Source organism: Schistocerca gregaria, chromosome 2, assembly GCF_023897955.1.
Source record: "Schistocerca gregaria isolate iqSchGreg1 chromosome 2, iqSchGreg1.2, whole genome shotgun sequence".
NCBI lineage: Eukaryota > Metazoa > Arthropoda > Insecta > Orthoptera > Acrididae > Schistocerca > Schistocerca gregaria.
In genome coordinates, this window is record NC_064921.1 from 881,578,075 (window position 1) to 881,599,867 (window position 21,793).

General features: G+C 46.0%; 1 protein-coding gene across 3 annotated transcripts in view; it reads left to right on the plus strand.

Moving 5' to 3' along the window:
• The window catches only part of LOC126335294 (uncharacterized), a 640,152-nt gene that overhangs the window by 556,409 nt on the left and 61,950 nt on the right, over window positions 1–21,793 (plus strand). For all 3 annotated transcript variants that reach the window (XM_049998387.1, XM_049998389.1, XM_049998388.1), the window contains exons 2-3: window positions 8,771–9,170; window positions 19,916–20,021. In XM_049998387.1, coding sequence (XP_049854344.1) covers window positions 8,771–9,170; window positions 19,916–20,021 — 506 coding nt within the window. The remainder of the gene's footprint in view (window positions 1–8,770; window positions 9,171–19,915; window positions 20,022–21,793) is intronic.

Consider the following 21,793-nt stretch of genomic DNA (forward strand, 5'->3'; position numbering starts at 1 on the left):
AGACAAGCCTGTCTGCTAGAGAACAGTAGGACCAACGTCGGAACAGGTAGCTACGCTTTCTAAAAGCAAAGAGGGTTCTATCCTTAGTATGGTTCTGTCCGTCCCTTGTCATGTTGGTATAGGAAGCTGCCCCTCTGGTCACTTCCGTTTTGTATCGCGAAGCACACTCGGTAGGAGCGCAGGTCAGTCTGTCCGCGGCGAGCGTCTGAAGTGGTAAGATCTCCGGCTAAGCGCGTGTCTGCTAAGTCCGCAGGACAATGGATTTCTTAAGTTCAGCCTAACTGAAAAGTTAATCAACTTTATTTCAGGTTTAGCTCTAAAATATCTAATGTTATCTTAAGTTGCAACGCAGTGTATTTCGAGTGCGAACTTCAGATTATTTTACAGTAGTTGCTTTCTCACTAGTTTGTGAGTAAAGTGGAACCACGTGTTGATCAGTAACTCTAACTAAGATCATCAATCTTAAATGCGAATGTGCGTGAGATCATAACGTCTCGCCTTAACAATATTTTTCAATATAGCAACTTTTTATTTATGTTCAATCCACGTGGGGTGTACTTCGTGAGACCAGTACCACGTGCTTATACAATTGTTTGACCCATCAGGTTAATAGTAAGACGATAGTAACCAGTTCGAGGTTTTTCTTTTGTAAATTGCTTTTCGCTCTAATTTATTTTAATTATCAAAATTATTGTGGCATTACACTCTTTGTGTAAAGCAAGTTACCCACGTGAAGCATGTGGTGTAATCATCAAAGTAGCTCTCAGCTATTCTTTTCGGGAAGATTTCACAGAGAGTTAGTATGAATTTAGTATACCAGTGTGTGGTAATTACATGACGGACAGGATTGCGCTACGAACGTTACTTCTTTGGGTGAAAATTGAATCGGTTGGTTGTGGTTAATTTCCTCTTACATATCTTTAAATGTTCTTCGTGTGTTATTTTATGAATGTAGTGTTGTATGCAGTCTCCCAATCTTGGCTCCCTATTTGATGTGTTCCGTAAGATTACAAACTCACATTTTCACAATCCAAAATAAGGCACCAGCTTAGTTATGACTCAAGTTTAATTAGCTGAAATTTCAATGATCAATGTTAAAATAAATTTGCAAATATAAACTGATTTATTTATTTTTATTTAAATTCTCTTCTTTATATATGTATCACCGGTTTTCGTATGACTATTAAAAGACGATAATTAATGTTAGTCTGGTTGGAAATTTGGTAAGCTAGATTGGATACCTGGTGAAACAGTTGCTCAGTAATGCAACGTTAACTTCCTCAGATAGCTCACAGCTTTTAACCCTCTTTTATTGTCTATCAGCACCGCTTTCTCATAGCAAATTAAGGCAACAACATTACAACACTACTGGCCATTAACATTGCTACACCATGAAGATGACGTGCTATAGACGCGAAATTTAACCGACAGGAAGAAGGTGCTGTGATATGCAAATTATTAGCTTTTCAGAGCATTCACACAAAGATGTGGCGACACCTACAACGTGCTGACATGAGGAAAGTTTCCAACAGATTTCTCATACACAAACAGCAGTTGACCGGCGTTGCCTGGTGAAACGTTGTTGTGATGCCTCGTGTAAGCACGACAAATGGGTACCATCACGTTTCCGACTTTGATAAATGTCGGATTGTAGCTTATCGCGATTGCGGTTTATCGCATCACGACATTGCTGCTCGCGTTGGTCCATATCCAATGACTGTTACCACAATGTGGACTCGGTGGGTTCAGGAGGGTAATATGGAACGCCCTACTGGATCCGAACGGCCTCGTATCACTAGCAGTCGAGATGACAGGCATCTTATCCGCTTGGCTGTAGCGGATCGTTCAGCTACGTCTCGATCCCTGAGTCAACAGATGGGGACGTTTGAAAGACGACAAACATCTGCACGAACAGTTCGTCGATGTTTGCAGCAGCATGGACTATGAACTCGGAGACCATGGCTGCGGTTACCCTTGACGCTGCGGTTCAATCCCGTCTCCGGCCATCCTGATTTAGGTTTTCCGTGATTTCCCTAAATCGTTTCAGGCAAATGCCGGGATGGTTCCTTTGAAGGGGCGCGGCCGATTTCCTTCCCTACACCGAACTTGAGCTCCGTCTCTAATGACCTCGTTGTCGACGGGACGTTAAATACTCACCACCACCACCACCACCACCACCACCACCACCTCCACCACCTTGACGCTGCATCACAGACAGGAGCGCCTGTGATGGTCGATAGTGTACTCAACGACGAACCTGGGTGCAGGAATGGCATAACGTCATTTCTTCGGATGAATCCAGCTTCTGTACGGGCCTTTCTGGATACAGAAAATGTTCAACTGCTACCCTGGCCAGCGCATTCTCCAGATCTCTCACCAATTGAAAACGTCTGGTCAATGGTGGCCGAGCAACTGGCTCGTGACAATATGCCAGTCACTACTCTCGATGAACTGTGGTATCGTTTTGAAGCTGCATGGGCAGCTGTACCTTTACACGCCATCCAAGCTCGGTTTGACTAAATGCCCAGGCGTATCAAGGCCGTTATTACGGCCAGAGGTGGTTGTTCTGGGTACTGATTTCTCAGGATCTATGAACCCAAATTGCGTGAAAATGTAACCACATGTCAGTTGTAGTATAATATATTTGTCCAGTGAATACCCGTGTCTCATCTGAATTTCTTCTTGGTATAGCAGTTTTAATGGCCAGTAGTGTAAATCACTGTTTCTTTCGTTGGTTGCACGTTGACAACGAACATAGCCTTTGGTCACATTGATGTGTAGTAATGCTTCGCGGTCATGAGTGCGATTTCGCGCGTTGCTACGGAAGCTTCGAGGCACGGAAGAAATAAACTTTTCATGTTTATGGCAAGTTGATAGACGCGTGCCTTTCACGTACTTGCTTTGTATTGTTTGTTAACCGAGGACCTAGAAACGACGGAGAGGCTCCGTCCCCGCCGCAGCCGTAGTGGTCCACAACCCCATGACGACTACCGCAGTCCACTTCACTCCTCCTCCGCCGCTTCACACCGAACCCAGGGTTATTGTGCGGTTCGGCCCCTGGTGGACCCCCCCCCCCCCCCCCCCCCCAGGGCACGTCTCGCACCAGACGAGTGTAACCCCAATGTTTACGTGGTAGAGTAATGGAGGTGTACGCGTACGTGGAGAACTTGTTTGCGCAGCAATCGCCGACATGGTGTAACTGAGGCGGAATAAGGGGAATCAGCCCGCATTCGCCGATGCAGATGGAAAACCGCCTAACAATCGTTCACAGGCTGGCCGGTTCACCGGACCTCGACACACATCCACCGGGCGGATTCGTGCCGGGTACCAGGCGCTCCTTCCTGCCCGGAAAGCGTTAGACAGCACGGCCATCCACGTACTTGCTTAATTGGGACCTCATATCGCTACAAATAGTCATTTGGACGATTGTGAGGATCCCCTAATTTTGACGCAAACTGTCTGGGGACAGCCCACGGGAGCACGCGGTGACACGGATGCAGCTCAGACTGGCAGGTTGGGCGTCGGCGTGGGTGCGGGGTCAGCACGGCGCCTCCCTATCGGCCGTCAGCAAACACGGCTATCAGCGGCGGCAGCCGGCAGCCGCCCATTCACCTGGGGTCACCGGCTGCTCTCTAAATAACCCGGCCCTACTCGCCGTCTGGGCGGGAGCGCCCGGCACGGCACGTCACGTGGAGACGCAGCGCCAAGTTCGGAGTTAGGACCACCGCATGCTGGCTTTATCTGTAGGGTAGCTAAAGGTCTACACTGTTCTGCAGAATATTCTGAGAGAATTAAGCGGCAAGAATAACTGAAGACCGCAACATAATGGCAGCACTACAGAGGTATCTTGTTGGACGTTTTATTACGTAAATAGTGTCTGAAGTTCCATACGGCTTTTCGCGGATGATGCTGTAGTATACAGAGAAGTTGCAGCAATAGAAAATTGCTGCGAAATGCAGGAAGATATGCAGCGGATAGGCACTTGGTGCAGGGTGTGGGAACTGACCCTTAACATAGACAAATGTAATGCATTGCGAATACATAGAAAGAAGGATCCTTTATTGTATGATTATATGATGGCGGAACAAACACTGGTAGCAGTTACTTCCGCAAAATATCTGGGAGTATGCGTGCGGAATGATTTGAAGTGAAATGATCATACAAAATTGATTGGTAAGGCGGGTACCAGGTTGAGATTCATTAGGAGAGTCCTTAGAAAATGTAGTCCATCAACAAAGGAGGCGGCTTACAAAACACTCGTTCGACCTATATTTGAGTATTGCTCATCAGTGTGGGATCCGTACCAGGTCGGGTTGACAGAGGAGATAGAGAAGGTCCAAATAAGAGCGGCGCGTTTCGTCACAGGGTTATTTGGCAAGCGTGATAGCGTTACGGAGATGTTTAGCAAACTCAAGTGGCAGACTCTGCAAGAGAGGCGCTCTGCATCGCCGTGTAGCTTGCTGTCCAAGTTTCGAGAGGGTGCGTTTCTGGATGAGGTATCGAATATATTACTTCCCCTTGCTTATACCTCCCGAGGAGATCACGAATGTAAAATTATAGAGATTCGAGCGCGCACGGAGGCTTTCCGGCAGTCGTTCTTCCCGCGAACCATACGCGACTGGAACGGGAGAGGGAGGTAATGACAGTGGCACCTAAAGTGCCCTCCGCCACCCACCGTTGGGTGGCTTGCGGAGTATAAATGTAGATTTAGATGTATGCTCTTTTACTTTGTGGAAAACGTTCTAAGTCCCATGTGAAACGACGAGTGTGAGAAAAGTAAAGACTTATTTTTTCATATACCAAAGTTTTTGTTTTTTCAAACAACAATGTTGTCCCTTTCAAAGTAGTTCCCTTGGCAGCTATACGCAGGCGGAGTCGTTCCCAGGCTTGGCAGCAGCGTTGAAAAGCGTCAGCTTGTAGGACCTTCAATATGTGTCACATTATTTTGAATGTTCTCAAGAGTCCCAAAACGACATTTTTAGGACTTTTTCAATCTCTGGAAAAAGTCACAAGGACTCAGATCAGGTGAATAGGAGAGCTGTGGAAAAACGTGAATGCCTTTTGAGGTCAAAAATCCCGTGATGGAAGTGGCGATGTGACATGGGACGTTGTCATGATATAGCATACACTTGTCTGCTATGTCCTGTCTTAATCCACTCGTCCTTTTCCAGAGCCTTCCAAGGACATCTTTGTGAAACTCTTCGTTGACTGTTCGTCCAGGAGGAACAAATTCTATATGCACGGTACCACTACTGTCAAAAAAAGCAAATGAGCATTGATTTGAGCTTTGATTTTGGCCGAGCGGTTCCAGGCGCTTCAGTCTGGAACCGCGCGACCGCTACGGTCGCAGGTTCGAATCATGCCTTGGGTATGGATGTGTGTGATGTCCTTAGCTTACTTAGGTTTAAGTAGTTCTGAGTTCTAGGGGACTGATGACCTCAGATGTTAAGTCCCATAGTGCTCAGAGCCATTTGAACAATTGGATCTTTGATTTGCTCATTCGAGCTTTTTTCGGTGTAGGTGTGTTCCAGTATGCCACTCCTGACTTTTGTACTTCGTCTCAGGATCGTACACAAAAGTCCAGGATTCAGCACCTGTGATCATACGACTGGACAATTCCTGGTCATTGGCATTCCTCTCAAGATGATCAACGCAAACGTCTCTTCGATTGTCCTTCTGTTCAATTGTCAGATTCTTCGGTACCATTTCGGCATAAACCATGCGCATCTGTAACACTTCGGTCAAAATATGATGTACAGTGAAAGTGCTTAACAGGGCACCCGTCATCCTTATTGTTAAACGTCGGTCTGATCTCAAAATAGCACGCACGCAGTAGACTTTTCGTCGCTTTTCGAACCGGAAGCGCTCCCCCCTCTCCCCCCCCCCCCCTCCCCCCTCTCTCTGAGCGAGGTTCATCTTCATCGTGTTCTCGGCCTCTAAAAAATTATTTGTGCCAGCGAAAACTTGTGCTCTTGGTGCGGAATGTTTCCCACAGGCCTGCTTTAACTTTTCAAAGGTCGAACTCGCGGTTTCCGTAAGTTTAACACAAAAGTTGGCGACATAATGTTGCTCTAAATTCCACTGTTTCAGTTCCCTAACAAGCATCAAAAACACAACTTCACTCATAACGCTCTCAAACCTCACTTGATGGTAGTAACAGCTGAAATTGGGACAGGGCATCTGGAAGGGATGAACACATCGATTTAGACAAGTATAACACAGCGTTGCCAGATTGCTCGCAGTGTTATCAGTCACAGTACATTTCTCACACGCCTCGTATACTTATGTTTTTACTGAGCCTCGTCGTGATAGCCACACAGAAATACGGGCTGACCCAGAAGTCCGTTAACTTTCGAAAATTCAGTACTTCACGGAGTAGTGTAGGTAGAGAGGTAAAATATGACACATGCCTGAAGTGGCATGAGGGTTTATTGACGCAAAAAAAAATGCACCAAATAACCAACCGGCCAACAGATGGCGCTTCATGTGATACAAAAGCAATAATTAGCGTAACATTTGATTTTTCATAAAATGTAAATTTTCACGGCGGTGAAATTTCTGAGATAGTCAAAACTTCAGATTTATCTATTCTGTAACCATTATACTGCCCTTTGTAAGCACTGTGTTAATCCTTTCGTGCCAGAACTATGAGGATTTTAATATTTGTGAATAGTATTATCAAAGCAATTAGAAACAAAGCACTGGATTGTAATGCACATACTTTTTACAATTTATTTACTTAAGTGGGACTTCAGAGACCCGTAGGGCTATAACCATCGTATATGATCGAATGATTTACTTACTGCGTTAATATTATCATGTTACATTAACTGAAACATTGCGAAACCGGATTATAAATATTAAAACACTCACAACAGTATCCTTTCACGTCAGCAGGGCCTATAAACTTTCAACGAAGTACCCGGCAGTACGATAGTCCGTGTTTCCTTATTGCTGTTGTCCATCCCTGGAAAGATGGTAAGAGCATAAAGCTTGCACATTCTTCTTGGAATACAGAGTTTCTGCACAATCCCTGTAAGGAGAATGTATAGAAAAGTCATTAAGGCTCGAGTGCTTGCGTTTAAATATAGAAACGTCATCGATGAACTAATGTATTTTATTTACTATTTTGTTTTAGTCTGGTATCTATAAAGAACAGACCGAATTTTGCACATGAATGTAGGACATAATATTTTTAAATAATTTCAAAGGTCTTAGTAATAACGAAGCATTATGCTGTTTAAGAGGGGAGACTTACACTAAACATCTACATAAAAGAGAAAAAAAAAACAACTAAGGGGGCGCTGTGTATGACGATCCAGAAGGTGGATGTTCTGCCATGACGTGTCTCGTTATAATTATGTATGGTTTATCCTTGGCTGTCTCTCAGCCACATGGGCTTGCATTTCCTGGGCTGATATTGGATCTGCCAGCGAGTGCAGCTTATGCCACAGTTCTCCATTCCTTGTTCTTTTATACACGACTGCGTTTCCAAATGGGATCCTGCCTGGTCTGTAACATCTCTTCTAATGGTACATTCCCAATCGATGTGATCCAGGATCCCGATTACTCCACATTCATAAGTTTCAGAGGTGCTCTGTCGTATTTTAGTAAGTAGCTGGGGTACGGACTATGTCCCGACAGGTAGTATATAGCTCCCCCGGTTGGAAGGACGTACACTTATGAGACAAAACATTAGATCACCTGCTTAATAGCTTGTTTGTCTCGTCTTTGGGACGAAATAGCGACGCCAGTGGGTTCCATCAGATTCACATCGGGCAAATGTGGTCGGTAAGACGTCAACGTGATTTCATTGCCACGCTCTTCAAACCACAGTAGCACGATTCTGCCTTAGAGACAAGGACAATTACACTGTTGAAAGCGCTACGGTCGCAGGTCCGAATCGTACCTCGGCATGGATGTGTGTGATGTCATTAGGTTGTTGTTATTGTGGTCCTCAGTCCTGAGACTGGTTTGATGCACCTCTCCACGCTAATCTATCCTGTGCAAGCTTCATCTCCCAGTACCTACTGCAACCTACATCCTTTTGAATCTGCTTAGTCTATTCACCTCTTGGTCTCCCTCTATGATTTTTGTACCGTCCACGCTGCCCTCCAATGCTAAATTTGTGATCCCTTGATGCCTCAGGACATGTCCTACCAACCGATTCCTTCTTCTAGTCAAGTTGTGCCACAAACTTCTCCCCAATTCTATTCAATACTTCATTAGTTATGCGATCTACCCATCTAATCTTCAGCATTCTTCGGTAGCACCAGATTTCGAAAGCTTCTATTCTCTTCTTGTCCAAACTATTTATTGTCCATGTTTCAGTTCCATACATCTATACTCGATGTTAACAAACTTCTCTTTTTCAGAAACGCTTTCCTTGCCATTGCCAGTCTACATTTTATGTCCTCTCTACTTCGACCATCATCAGTTATTTTGCTCCCCAAATAGCAAAACTCCTTTACTACTTTACTACTTTACTACTTTGTCTCATTTCCTAATCTTATTCCCTCAGCATCACCCGATGTAATTCGACTACGTTACATTATCCTCGTTTTGCTATTGTTGATGTTCATCTTATACCCTCCTTTCAAGACACTGTCCATTCCGTTCAACTGCTCTTAGGTTAGTTAGGTTTAAGTAGTTCTAAGTTGTAGGGGACTGATGACCTCAGATGTTAAGTCCCGTAGTGCTGAGAGCCATTTGAGGCGTCCGTCGGTGGTGCGTGTGGGTGCTAACGTGGCTCGTGTCGGTGTGTTTGCAGGTCGGGGCCGGAGGCGGGCGCGGGCCTGGGGGCGGGCGCGGTGGGCGGCGGGGGCGGCGCCGGGTCCTCCGGCGTGCCGGCGCCGCTGCTGGAGGCGCCGTCGGCGCGCCCGGTGGAGCTGGTGTTCGCAGGCGTGTGGGCGGCGGCGCGGCGCGGCGGGCGGCCGGTGCTGCGCGACGTGTCGGGGCTGGCGCGGCCGGGCGAGCTGCTGGCCGTGATGGGGCCCTCCGGCTGCGGCAAGACCACGCTGCTGAACGTGCTGTCGGGCCGCGCGCAGCCCAGCGCCGGCCACGTGCGCCTCAACCGCGAGCGCCTCGACAAGCGCTGGAAGCGCCGCATCTGCTACGTGCTGCAGCAGGACGTCTTCTTCCCCGAGCTCACCCTCCGGCAGACGCTCGAGGTGAGACCGCCTCGCCTCGCCTTGTCTAAGTAGTCAAGTGAGTAAGTAAGACGCTGTGGATGATTCATTCGTTTACAGAGTGTTGTAGTCACTTTGTCACCGTCGCCTATGTTAGACATCAACGTCCAGTAACCATTCACTGACAGCAGGTGGCAATACTAGCAGTTGAGAGTGTACAGGGGAACTCGAAGCGGAACAGGATACTTGATGTTCAACAATTTCTATAAAATAAGGGAGCACACGGAAACACTTCTTAAAGTGATAAAAAGACCACCTTGTAGTGCAACCTAATGTACCTTATTTTAAAATAACTTAAAAGAGTACATTTTGCATTTTTTACTATTTTTTCAAAGAAAGTCTTGCATGTGAATCTTAAGGTTTTGGCGGCGCAAAGACTGTTCTATTAAATTTCGGATGTGCAGCCGCAAGAATTCTTCTTCTTCTCCTCCTCCTCCTTGTAATATTTCGGCTGTATAACGTTCAGCCATCTTCAGAGTGAGCCGCAAGACTGCCGCCCCAGTGCTCGCTTCGCCCCTCTATATTGTTGCACCCGTTGTCGCGCGGTGCAACGGGTACAACAGTATAAAGGGGCGAAGCGAGCACTGGGGCGGCAGTCTTGCGGCTCACTCTGAAGATGGCTGAACGTTATACAGCCGAAATATTAGATTTCTTGAGACTGCACACCCGAATCTTAATGGAGAAGTCTTGCATACTTCCCGTTCCGCCCCACCCACGGGGCAGAATGGGATAAGGGTATTTTTTGTTAAATTATTGCATGAACGTTGAATTTGAATTACGAATATCGTATTAAACTATGAGAAAATGTTGTATAACAGGCAATTCAGAGTAAGGAATGTGTCATTTAAACAATTAAAAGGTCATTCTTCAAAATAAGAAAATATTTTGTCATTCTGAAAAAATGTACAGTGCTTAATAACCACCAGACCAATAACTACCAGCCCTTTCGACAATAGTCACAAATCAGTATTTCCTCTTCATCTTAACTGTCTACGCCAGCACATGAATTGTGTGCCCACTCTGGCATGCGACCCAGCACTCATTAGAAACGGAGTAGAAGTCCCCAGAGTAGACACACTCAGCACTCTCTCTCTCTCTCTCTCTCTCTCTCTCTCTCTCTCTCTCTCTCTCTCTGATTCTCTCTTCTCTCCATCATCATCATCATCATCATCATCATCATCATCATCTTGCTTTTATTTTTCTTAAGGTCTTTGATGTCCTCTGTGCCGGCCGAAGTGGCCGAGCGGTTCTAGGTGCTACAGTCTGGAGCCGCGCGACTGCTACGGTCGCAGGTTCAAATCCTGCTTCGGGCATGGATGTGTGTGATGTTCTTAGGTTAGTTAAGTTTAAGTTCTAGGGGACTGATGACCTCAACAGTTAAGTCCCATTGTGCTCAGAGCCATTTGAACCATGTCTTTTTTTTTTTTTTTGTTTTTGTTTGTACAGTTTGATATTTTTGCCTTAAGTTGCATTGCACCTGACGTCTCTGTCCTGACATTGTTCATATTTGTGCACCCTCCTCCTAGGCCTACTTCACGTGCGACAGCATTCCGCATTTCCTTCTTATAAGGCGAATCTGTTAATACGACGGTTTTTCCTTTTCGTCTTGTAGTCCGCCAAGTATTTTGAGAGGTTAGTGATATTGGATTGACATCCTCGGGCGATATCTGGAAAGCTGAGTTGTTCGGCGAACATAGCTGGTTGGGACAGTCTGACATCCATGAACATCCAGGTTGGGTTTGCTTTCTTGTCCCAAGAGCACTATTGAGGTTAACAACTTTTATGGAGTGTAATAACTGTAGTATTTAAAAGCATTAAATAACTGAAGTATAACAAATGCCATGAACTTTAAGGGAATGTGTCATTTTAGGATATACAATTAACAGCTTACCTGGCGTTGAAATTCACCAAACGTTACAACAACGCAAGCGCTAACGCGACCGACAATAATTCGCTTAGATCTCGCACTTCCCTTCCATTCGGAGAAATAGTCACATGCCCATACAACAGGTTGCAACAGTGTCCAGTCTAGAAAAGAGCAATTTCCCTCTGTGCCCCGCTATTCAATTCTGCGCCGAGTACCCCCAATTTTGTCAGCAGACGCGGAAAACAATGTAGTCGTCGTCGTCGTCGTCGTAAATGCGGAAACGGAGTGATTTGTCTCACGTCCAAAGCAAGAGAAGTCGCCTCTGGGCCGAGGGTGGAAGCATTTCCGAAACGGCTAACTTTGCACAATATTCATGTGTTGCCGTGATTAAAGTATACCATCTATGGCAAAATGGCGTTATTCAAAACCCGCATCGACCAAAGTAGATGACGGGGAGAAAGGACGGCTGCGGAGATGTGTACGGGCGAATAGAAGTGCAACTTTATTAAACACATTTACGCCAGTGACTGTAACACTTTCTTCGTCACAATTGCAATTTCGGCCTTAGGCCATTATCAAGTGAAGATGCTAAAATGTGTCCGTTCATTTTAGGTTGACGTGGCCTAATAGCCATAACATCTTCACTTCATAATGGCCCAAGGCCGAAATTGCAATAGTAAAATAAAGACAGTGTTACAGTCACTGGCGTAAATATCTTTTATAAAGTTGTTGACCAACTGACCTTCCGCTACAGGCGGCGGTAATCGCTGAAACCACCGTCCACTGTTATATGGGTTTTTTAACAACGATAATTTGAGTGTTAAAACCTCTCAAAGTAACCGGTTTCTGAAATGTGTCGTTATTGCAACTGGACGACGACGATTGCCGATATTTGCGTCGTTAGAGATTTTTATTTTGTGGACTTTGGGCCGTAGTCGAAAGCATATTAAAGTCGTTGATGTTGCGTCCGACTAATACTATCAGGGCGGCGCGAGTCATCCAGAAGAAATGGAATTTTCAGGAAGTTACATTTTACCTGGAAGCGTCGGAGAAATCTCAAGGAATTTCAGGAGATTTTCTGAAATCTTGGGAATTCACTCCATGACGATTTCATAGGATCGTCTTGTCATCTTCCTCCCTATAGCTGGAATGCTCAGGGTGTTGTTGTTGTTACTGAGTTTCAATAGTCACCGTAATTTATGATCAGTCTCAATGTTGCACCATTGTTGACGATGATTCCTCTTAATGAAGGCAGTATTTTCACAAAGGATTTTTCTGGTCGCTGTGGCGGAGCGGTTCTAGGCACTTCAGTCTGGAACCGCTCTGCTGCTACGGTCGCAGGTTCGAATCCTGCCTCGGGCATGGATGTGTGTGATGTCCTTAGGTTAGTTAGGTTTACGTAGTTCTATGTCTAGGGGCTGATGACCTCAGATGTCAAGTCCCTTACTGCTCAGGGCCATTTGAACAATTGCCAACCACCTTCCCTATCAGGAAAGAAGAGTGATCAGAACATTGGCGGATTGGGCTACAAGAACTTGTTAGCCACAGTAGTAGGAGGATCAGCCCGATCATTTAAGAGCTGCCTTCAGAAGACGACGCTACTCTGGAAAATCGAGCCTGATGTACTCTAGCTGCCGGCTGTGATGTCACTGGTACTCACGGCATCGCCATATACGAGCATTCGTCGACTCTGTGTTCGTTTTGCCGGCTTCAACCTCGTGGTCGCTGCATTCCATGTCACACTGAGCTGCAGGCCGTCATCACCATTGAGGGGTTCTTAGCGATTTTATTTCAATGGCTTCTGTAACTACACTGGTCCAAAAGCCGTTACTGCAAGAGAGGTGTCGTCCAATTCGATCAGGCGGTCGCTTAACTAAAGCAGATTTTTCATGGGTAGCGTAGTCCGTCCCCGGTAACTGGATGGTCAGCGCAACAGTGTGTCAATCCTTAAGGCCCGGGTTCGATTCCCGGCTGGGTCGGAGATTTTCTCCGCTCAGGGACTGGGTGTTGCGTTGTCCTAATCATCATTTCATCCCCATCGACGCGCAAGTCGCCGAAGTGGTGTCAAATCGAAAGACTTGCACCCGGCGAACGGTCTACCCGACGGGAGGCCCTAGTCACACGACATTTATTTATGGGTAACGTAGGCGAGAAAACCTCTCAAGTTCCGTCCTGCATTGTTCTACAGTGCGCGATGTTTGTCCGACGTAAGATTTGCAGCATCTGTGATGACTGGTCTCAGTAATGGCTCGATTTTTGACGGAGACCTGAAGATCGATTTGATTTTCTCTCACATCAGCAGGCAGCTTTACCCGACAGGGAGCCACAGAACGGCAAATATGCAAACTCCTTTTCGTGCTCCTCATCTATGTTGCTACAGGAGCTGCCTACCTCAATTCATTTGGTGATTGTTAGGGGTCGCCCCTTACAACCTTGTGTAGATGTCTCAGCTCCTGGGACAGGTTATCAGAGACTGGTATCATCCTCCCATGATCTTCTGCCCTCCTCCAAAAGTCGCGGACTCACGGAGAGACTTTAGAGACTATAATGTCGTCCGCAGAGCGATATGACAACGATGGAGAGACTGGGAATTGGGGAGGAGGAGGAGGAGGAGGAGGAGGAGGAGGGGGGAAACCAAGATTTGGCGCAACCTAGCTCGTCCTCTGATGGCTGCTGCTACGGAAGCGCGCCTGTAAATAACTGGTCGTTAATCACTTCGTTATTCCGATCCCTGAGTCCAGAGACTACCCCCTCGTAAATAACGTGACGCGGGTTGGAAGTGGGTTGCTTGCGCAAATCCAGATTGTTGTGGCCGGCCATTTGCGATTCCGGTGTTCCAGAAATTAATACGGCTGATTTTCGTGCGGTGGCCGTTACGCAGACGCCCAGCTGCCGCAGCCACTGTCGCCCCTTTTCGCTGCCTGTCCCCCACGTGACTTTGTCCTCTGCCCCACTGGACACGATTGCGGACTGCCGGAAGAAAGTAATTGTCCTGCCATACCCAACAGTCCTCCGACAGTAAATCTATGCACGGTTCGTTTTTGACCTTCAAACGCACCTTTTTTTAGGGTTCCCTGCTCCAATCTGTAAAAGCAGGACGCACATAGGACCCGTCTGTCAGTCAGTTTTATCAGATTGTTAAGAAACCAGCTTCTCAGGCACAGGTAGACGTATCAAGTTCAAATGTATGTCACGTATGAAGGTTATGGTCCCTTGGCGGTGTAAAAATTTTAAGCTTCTAAATCACTTCAGTCAAAAGATATGGCCATTTATGTCACGTATTTTGATACTCAAAAACTCTCTTATCAAAACCCGCACGACTTGCTCCCTGACATAAGGGAGCGGTTGAGAATGAGATGTCTCATTCTCGATCCCAGCCGCGGTATGGTACATTTCTTACCCGGACACGGACCTTATCCCACGCACTTCAACCGCGTGAGTCTAAGACACCTACATGCACATGCGGGGAAGAAGGTTCCCCAGAACACACTGTCTTTTTCTGTGGGCAATACGCGAACGCCGGCCGCGGTGGACGAGCGGTTCTAGGCCCTTCAGTCTGGAACCGCGCGAGCTCAGAAGTCAAGTCCCATAGTGCTCAGAGCCATTTGAACCATTTTTGAATATTCGAATAGACATACACTACACTTAGACTACACAGATACAGACATATACACACAGCAATAAGAGACGAAGAACAATGGGCGCAGTTAAACGCACTGCACATGTAGAGTATATGCGGACACGACATTACCGACATGCCTATGCGCAGCGTAACAACACTCTCCAGAGGGCCGACAGCGATACCCACAGTGACAGCGAAAATGGTGACAATGAGGAAGAACAGGAGGAGCAAGCTGAGATGTGACAGTAAATAAGCATAAGGTACTGGCGATCTAGCCAAGAAATCACCAAATGCTGTACATGGACGGGCACCTAAAGTAGTTAATATATAGGATTAGTAATAACTACGATAAGCAATATTATTTCTCTACTAATAACTGTGTGTGTGTGTGTGTGTGTGTGTGTGTGTGTGTGTGTGTGTGTGTTTTTCTGTCTGTCTGTCTGTCAACGGCTCGAAGAAACCAATCCGAGGTATTCAGAATCAGTCACATTCGTTGATGGTACTAACAAATCTCTCCTCTATCCTATCATCTTTTTATATTATTCTTAAAAAATGTTTTATTTATATTTCAACCTTAAATTATTATTTTGAAAAGTATCAAAATGGTTCAAATGGCTCTGAGCACTATGGTACTTAACTTCTGAGGTCATCAGTCCCCTAGAACTTAAAACTAATTAAACCTAACCAACCTAAGGACATCACACACATCCATGCCCGAGGCAGGATTCGAACCTGCGACCGTAGCGGTCGCGCGGTTCCAGACTGTAGCGCCTAGAACCGCTCGGCCACCTCGGCTGCCCATCACTAAAGAAGGCGAAGTAAATATTCCAGAATTCGAATCGAGAACAGCTGCCAACATGAGTAACGTAAAAGTAAATATCCTCTGAGTAGTGCAGCAACTTAAATCACTTAATAAAAGCAAGTCTTCTGGTCCAGACTATATACCAAATAGGTTCCTTTCGGAATATGCTGATGCGTTAGCTCCATACTTAACTTTCTTATACAACCGTTCGCTCGACGAAAGATCCGTACCCAAAGACTGGAAAGTTGCGCAGGTCACACAAATATTCAAGAAAGGCAACAGGAGTAATCTACTAACTTACAGGCTCATATCATTAACGTCGATATGCAGCAGTATTTTGGAACATATATTGTGTTCGAACAGAATTACCTCGAACAAAATGGTCTATTGACACACAGTCAATATGGGTTTAGAAAACATAATTCTTGTGAATCACAACTAGCTCTTTATTCACATGAAGTGTTGAGTGCTATTGACAAGGGATTTCAGATTGATTCAGGATTTGCGGCAGTCTTTTGACACTGTACCATACAAGCGGCTTGTAGTAAAATCCGGTGCTTGAAGAATACCGTCTCTTACGTGACTGGCCTTGTGATTTCCTGTCGGAGAGGTCATAGTTCGTGGTAATTGACGGAAAGTCAACGAGTAAAACAGAAGTGATTTCTGGCTTTCCCAAAGTAGTATTATAGGCCCATTCCTTATCTATATAAACGATTTGGGAGACAATCTGAGCAGCCGCCTTCGGTTGTTTGCAGATGGCGCTGTCGTTTATCGACTAATAAAGTGATGAGATCAAAACAAATTGCAAAACGATTTAGAAGAGAGATACCTTAATGGTGCGAAAATTGGCAATTGGCAATTGACCCTAAATAACGAAAAGTGTGAGGTCATCCACATGAGTGCTAAAAGGAATTCGCTAAACTTGTGTTACACGATAAATCAGTCTAATCTAAAAGCCGTAAATTCAATACCTAGGAAAATTACAATTACGAACAGTTTAAAGTGGAAGGAACACACAGAAAATGTTGTGGGGGGGGGGGGGGGGGGGAAGGCTAAGCAAAGACTGTGTTTTAGTGGCAGGAGACTAACAAAGTGTAACAGACCTACTAAGGAGACTGCCTACACTACGCTTGTCCGTCCTCTTTTAGAATACTGCTGCGCGGTGTGGTATCCTTGGGAAATAGGATTGACAGAGTACATCGAAAAAGATCAAAGAAAGGCAGCCCGTTTTGTATTATCGCGAAATATGGGAGATTGTGTCACTGAAATGATACAGGATTTGGGCTGGGCATCATCAAGTGTGTTTTTCGTTGCGGCGGAATCTTCTCACGACATTCCAATCACCAACTTTCTCCTCAGAATGCGAAAATATTTTGTCGACACCGACCTACATCGGGAGAAACGATCCCCACGATAAAATAAGGGAAATCGGAGTTCGTACGGAAAGATATAGGTCTTCGTTCTTTCCGCGCGCTATACAAAATTGGAATAATAGAGAGTTGTGAAGGTGGTTCGATTAACCCTCTGCCAGGCCCTTAATCTAAAAGAGTTTACATGTAGATGCAGTATGTAAAACAGGACATTTAGTACTTACTTTGTATGTGATATATACCACGGGAGACATTGTAATTAGATAGTGGATAAACCATAAAATATAATTGTCTTTACTTCAACGTTTTGCGGTTAATAACAACATGTAATAAATCGATGAGTCTGCACTGGTCACTGGAAACTAATTTAAAATTTTAGCACCTCTTAACACGCAACCAAATTTACAAATCGTTCGAATGGCTCTGAGTACTATGGGACTTAACATCTGAGGCCATCAGTCTCCTAGAACGTAGAACTAATTAAACCTAACTAACCTAAGGACATCACACACATCCATGCCCGAGGCAGGATTCGAACCTGCGACCGCGCCTAGAACAGCTCGGCCACAGCGGCAGGCCCAAATTTACGTTCTCAAAGGCATGTGACGTGATAAATAAGGGCATTTCATCTAACAACAGTTACGTCACTCTAGGTAGGCGAGGGCAGAATTAGCAGATACCGGCTGATAGTACCTGATCGAAGCAGTCCCCCGTAGGCGTACGCTAAACACATTTACTTGAGAGTCTCGCAGTCAAGCTCCTTGTCCAACAAGCCGGAACTGCCCACACAACGCCGACGAGCCACACTTTCCGACATGGAAAGACTGTCCTCCGGCCGACACGACACGGACCTGTCTCACTGTTGACGGCGGTGGACGCTTGCACACGTCCCTTGTCAACAACACTGTGCTCGGCTCGCAGCCAAGTCGTCCCGCCCAGTACCGCCGGGAGCGGCGAAACATCACCTTTTCCGCCAGAAAGGGCAAAGACCCCCTCTCTCCCCAGGACTCACAAAGGGTCGCCGCCTTTGTCATCCGCGTTTCATCCAACTTTGTTATATGCTGTTCTTGGCCAGAAGTGAAGATGAGAGTAGTGGGAGCTCTAGATGGCCAAGACTTGAAAAAAAAAAAAAAAAAAAAAAAAAAAAAAAAAAATTACCATTTTTGGCGCAGGTTGTACGATCCATTAGCCATTTATGTTCGCTCACTTTCTAGGCGTTGATTGGCGAAATGGAAGGGGTAAACTCCGTCCACAGGCCCTGGCGGGCCCAACGGTAACGACCGTGTCATCCTCAGCCCATAGGCGTCACTGGATGCGGATGTGGAGGGGCACGTGGTCAGCACACCGCTCTCCCGGCCCTACGTCACTTTCCGAGACCGGAGCCGCTACTTCTGAATCAAGTAGCTCCTCAGTTTGCCTCACAAGGGCTGAATGCATCCCGTTTGCCAACAGCGCTCGGCAGACCGGATAGTCACCCATCCAAGTCACCCAGTCGGACAGCGTTTAACTTCGGTGATATGATAGGAACAGCTGTTACCACTGCAGCAAGGCCGTTGGCCACAATAGAAGGGATACAGAACGATAACCCGGGAGTCGTTGGTTTTAGTCCCTGAGTGGAAACTGTCTTTATTTTCAGTTTTTAAGCTACTTAATGCAGATAAACAGAGATTATGTTCAATATTTTGTGTTTATTAATATTTTCATAACATGATTAAAAAGGAAAGGCGAAGGAAAATTTAGCATTGTAAATGAACTTCCAGGAAGGGTTTGTAGAATGAACATTAGAACTTCGTTTATAAAATTAGTTTCTATTATCATTTTACAGTTGACAATATACACGTTATGGGGTGATATTCATCGTTGCAGGTGCCGCATTTGTACAATTACATGGCTTTTTCAAAGTTTCTAATCGAAAACAAACATGAAACTTCCTGGCAGATTAAAACTGTGTGCCGGACCGAGACTCGAACTCTGGGCCTTTGCCTCCTTTCTTTCAGGAGTGCTAGTCCTGTGAGGTTGGCAGGAGAGCTTCTGTAAAGTTTGGAAGGTAGGAGACAAGATACTGGCAGAAGTAAAGCTGTGAGGACGGGTCGTGAGTCGTGCTTGGGTTGCTCAGATGGTAGAGCACCTGCCAGCGAAAGGCAAAGGGTCCCGAGCTAGAGTCCGGCACACAGTTTTAATCTGCCGGGAAGTTTCATATCAGCGCACACTCCGCTGCGGGGTGAAAATCTCATTCTGGAAACAAACATGGTTTACATTCATAAAAGGTTCCCTCTCGTTACCCAGCTTGGCAGTAAACCACGCGTAACGGTCATTTCGCCAAATATTGGTGAGAATTGTTGGATGTACGATGAAATCTATTTACATGCGGCCTTCTGGGGATGAGATTTATTTTTCCTTTCTCGACGAAATAACACTAGTTTTGAAGCTTTCACATTAAATTCTTTGCTGACCATAAAAGTAGACGTCGCAGGTTTGTACTAGCGGCTACTCTAATACTTCAGTACGGCAATCTTCTTTATCTTGAAAAATTTCGTCGTACAAGTTGGACTGGTTTGCCCTCTCTACGAATTAGTGCTATCAGTTTCCTTGCAGAACTGACACATTGAAAGTCATAAGGGCTGGATCCGTCCTCAAACTACCCCGGCCAACAGCGGGCTAAGACGCTGCGGTCATGGACTGAGTCCTCCCTCGGGCGCGTGTGCGTGTGTGTGTGTGTGTGTGTGTGTGTGTGTGTGTGTGTGTGTGTGTGTGTGTGTGTGTGTTTGTGTCCTTAGGATAATTTAGGTTAAGTAGTGTGTAAGCTTAGGGACTGATGACCTTAGCAGTCAAGTCCCATAAGATTTGACACACATTTCAACATTTTCAGCTATTGTCTCTGAAACCCCTAGGACAGGGGACAGCACGTAAGTAGCGTTTACACTTTCGCAATCGACTGCACGACTCGCAGAATTCGAAGAATTTCAGTAAACCACTTATACTAAAGCGATGTGCAGTCCCTAATGCCATCGGGATCGGTGCAAGTGGTTTCTGCAGCAGGTTTTCATCGTCGGGTGTTTGTTTCAGTTCACGGCGCGGCTGCGACTGCCGGACAGCCTGACGGACGCGCAGAAGATGCTGTACGTGGACCACATCCTCGAGGTGCTAGACCTCACCAGCTGCCAGGACACCAGTGAGTATCTCTCTGATGTGGGCGAGGCATCTGGTGTACTGCCAACAAAGTCAGTCCAACGTTCAGGGCGTCCTCCAACATTCAATACTACATGGTGAAATTGAGTAGTCTTTCTGCCGCAGCTTGTGGCCTAGTGGTCAGCGTTGCTGTCTCTAGGCCACGGGGTTCCGGGTTCGATTCCCGGCTGGGTTGGGGATTTTCTCTGCTCGGGGACTTGGTGTTTGTGTTGTCTTCTTCATCATTCGTGGCAGTGGCTAGAGTGGACTGAGAAAAAATTGGACTGTGTAAAAAAAATTGGGACTTTATACGGGTACTGATGACCGCGCAGTTCAGCACCCTACAAATTCATCATCATTATTCTTAACCTAGACAATCCCACCATAAAATGAAACAAGACACTAAATTGATAAGGATATACGGTATTTTTTCACTGTGCTGTTTACTATAATTCTACACACTTCATCAGGCAAAGTTGTGTACGACGGCGGTTGCAGGGGACATAATCTAGGCCAGTTGCTTCGCGCACATATGCCCTTAAATCTCACAGTCTATTGAGTGTTTGTATTGGTTCGTAATCGCACTCGAATCAAGTTTGACTAGAGCGTTTCCTGTCTATTTGAATCGTTGCCATAATCTTGAGATCACACTTTATGGCACACGGAGGGCCCATGCTACGACCTGCTGTGATTGACCAGCCTCCAGTCGCCCTAGTATTCTATCCCTCATAACGTCATTATGTGTTCTTTGAGCCATTTTTCAACACTCAGCATTATCCTTAATTTATGAGCATGAGTGTATGTTGCACTTGCTGTATCATCAGGACCCATTGGGAACTGTCTGCTTGCGGCGTGATTAAAGATTACGTATGACTCTGGCCAGGCTACTGCAACACCACCGAGCAGGACTGTTCTGATGTCGTTAGAGGTGACTGGAGATTGGAATGGCGCTCTGTTATCTTCCGTGATGAGAGTACATTCTGTCTGCATTGCCACCAGAGCGGGGCTACTCTGTATCGGTGCGCCCTTTTGGGCACAGTGTGCTGTGATTTCTGTTTGAGTTGGTCTGAATTGTCATATTCTAGAATGGCGAACTACCTGTCACCTCACTTATCAGTAAAATGAGCCTCTCGTTGAGAGTGTTACATTTTTTTCCGGCAGTGTATTAACAAAGTACGAAGGATTATACATAATTTTTGAACAAGCGAAAATTGCAAAAGACACGAAGTGCGGATATTACAACATCGAGCGAGCAGTAACGACACAAAACGACTGTGTTTTGGGGAGAAAATAGAAACAAAGGCCTGGTCGGGAATAGGTGACGTCCCTGGAGCAGCTAAGGGTGTGGCCCGTGTTTGTGGCGGGGCTGCCGTGTAGGAGGGGAGGGTGTGACGGTTGCGAGGCGGTCGTAAAAGACACGCCGTAACGGCTGGCAGACAGCAACAGGACACGCCGCGGTCTCAGACGGCTGCCAGGGTAATACAAGCCAGACCGGGCGTGACCGCTGCTCTCTGCAGGAGCTCGCGCTTAAACTGTGTCACGCTACATTCCGCCCATTCCATTCTGACCGAGCATATGAACCTAACATAAGATTAGACCTGCCACCTTACCTATCCCTTTCTTAGATTTTTTAAAGCTTTACCGGCTTTCGGGGGAATTCATTCAGGTACCTACAACTGTAATATAGCCGAAGAAAATTTAATATGGTACATGACATGTACATATATAATTATACACGGTTGTGCAAGAAAACCCGGCCCCGAGTACTACACTGCT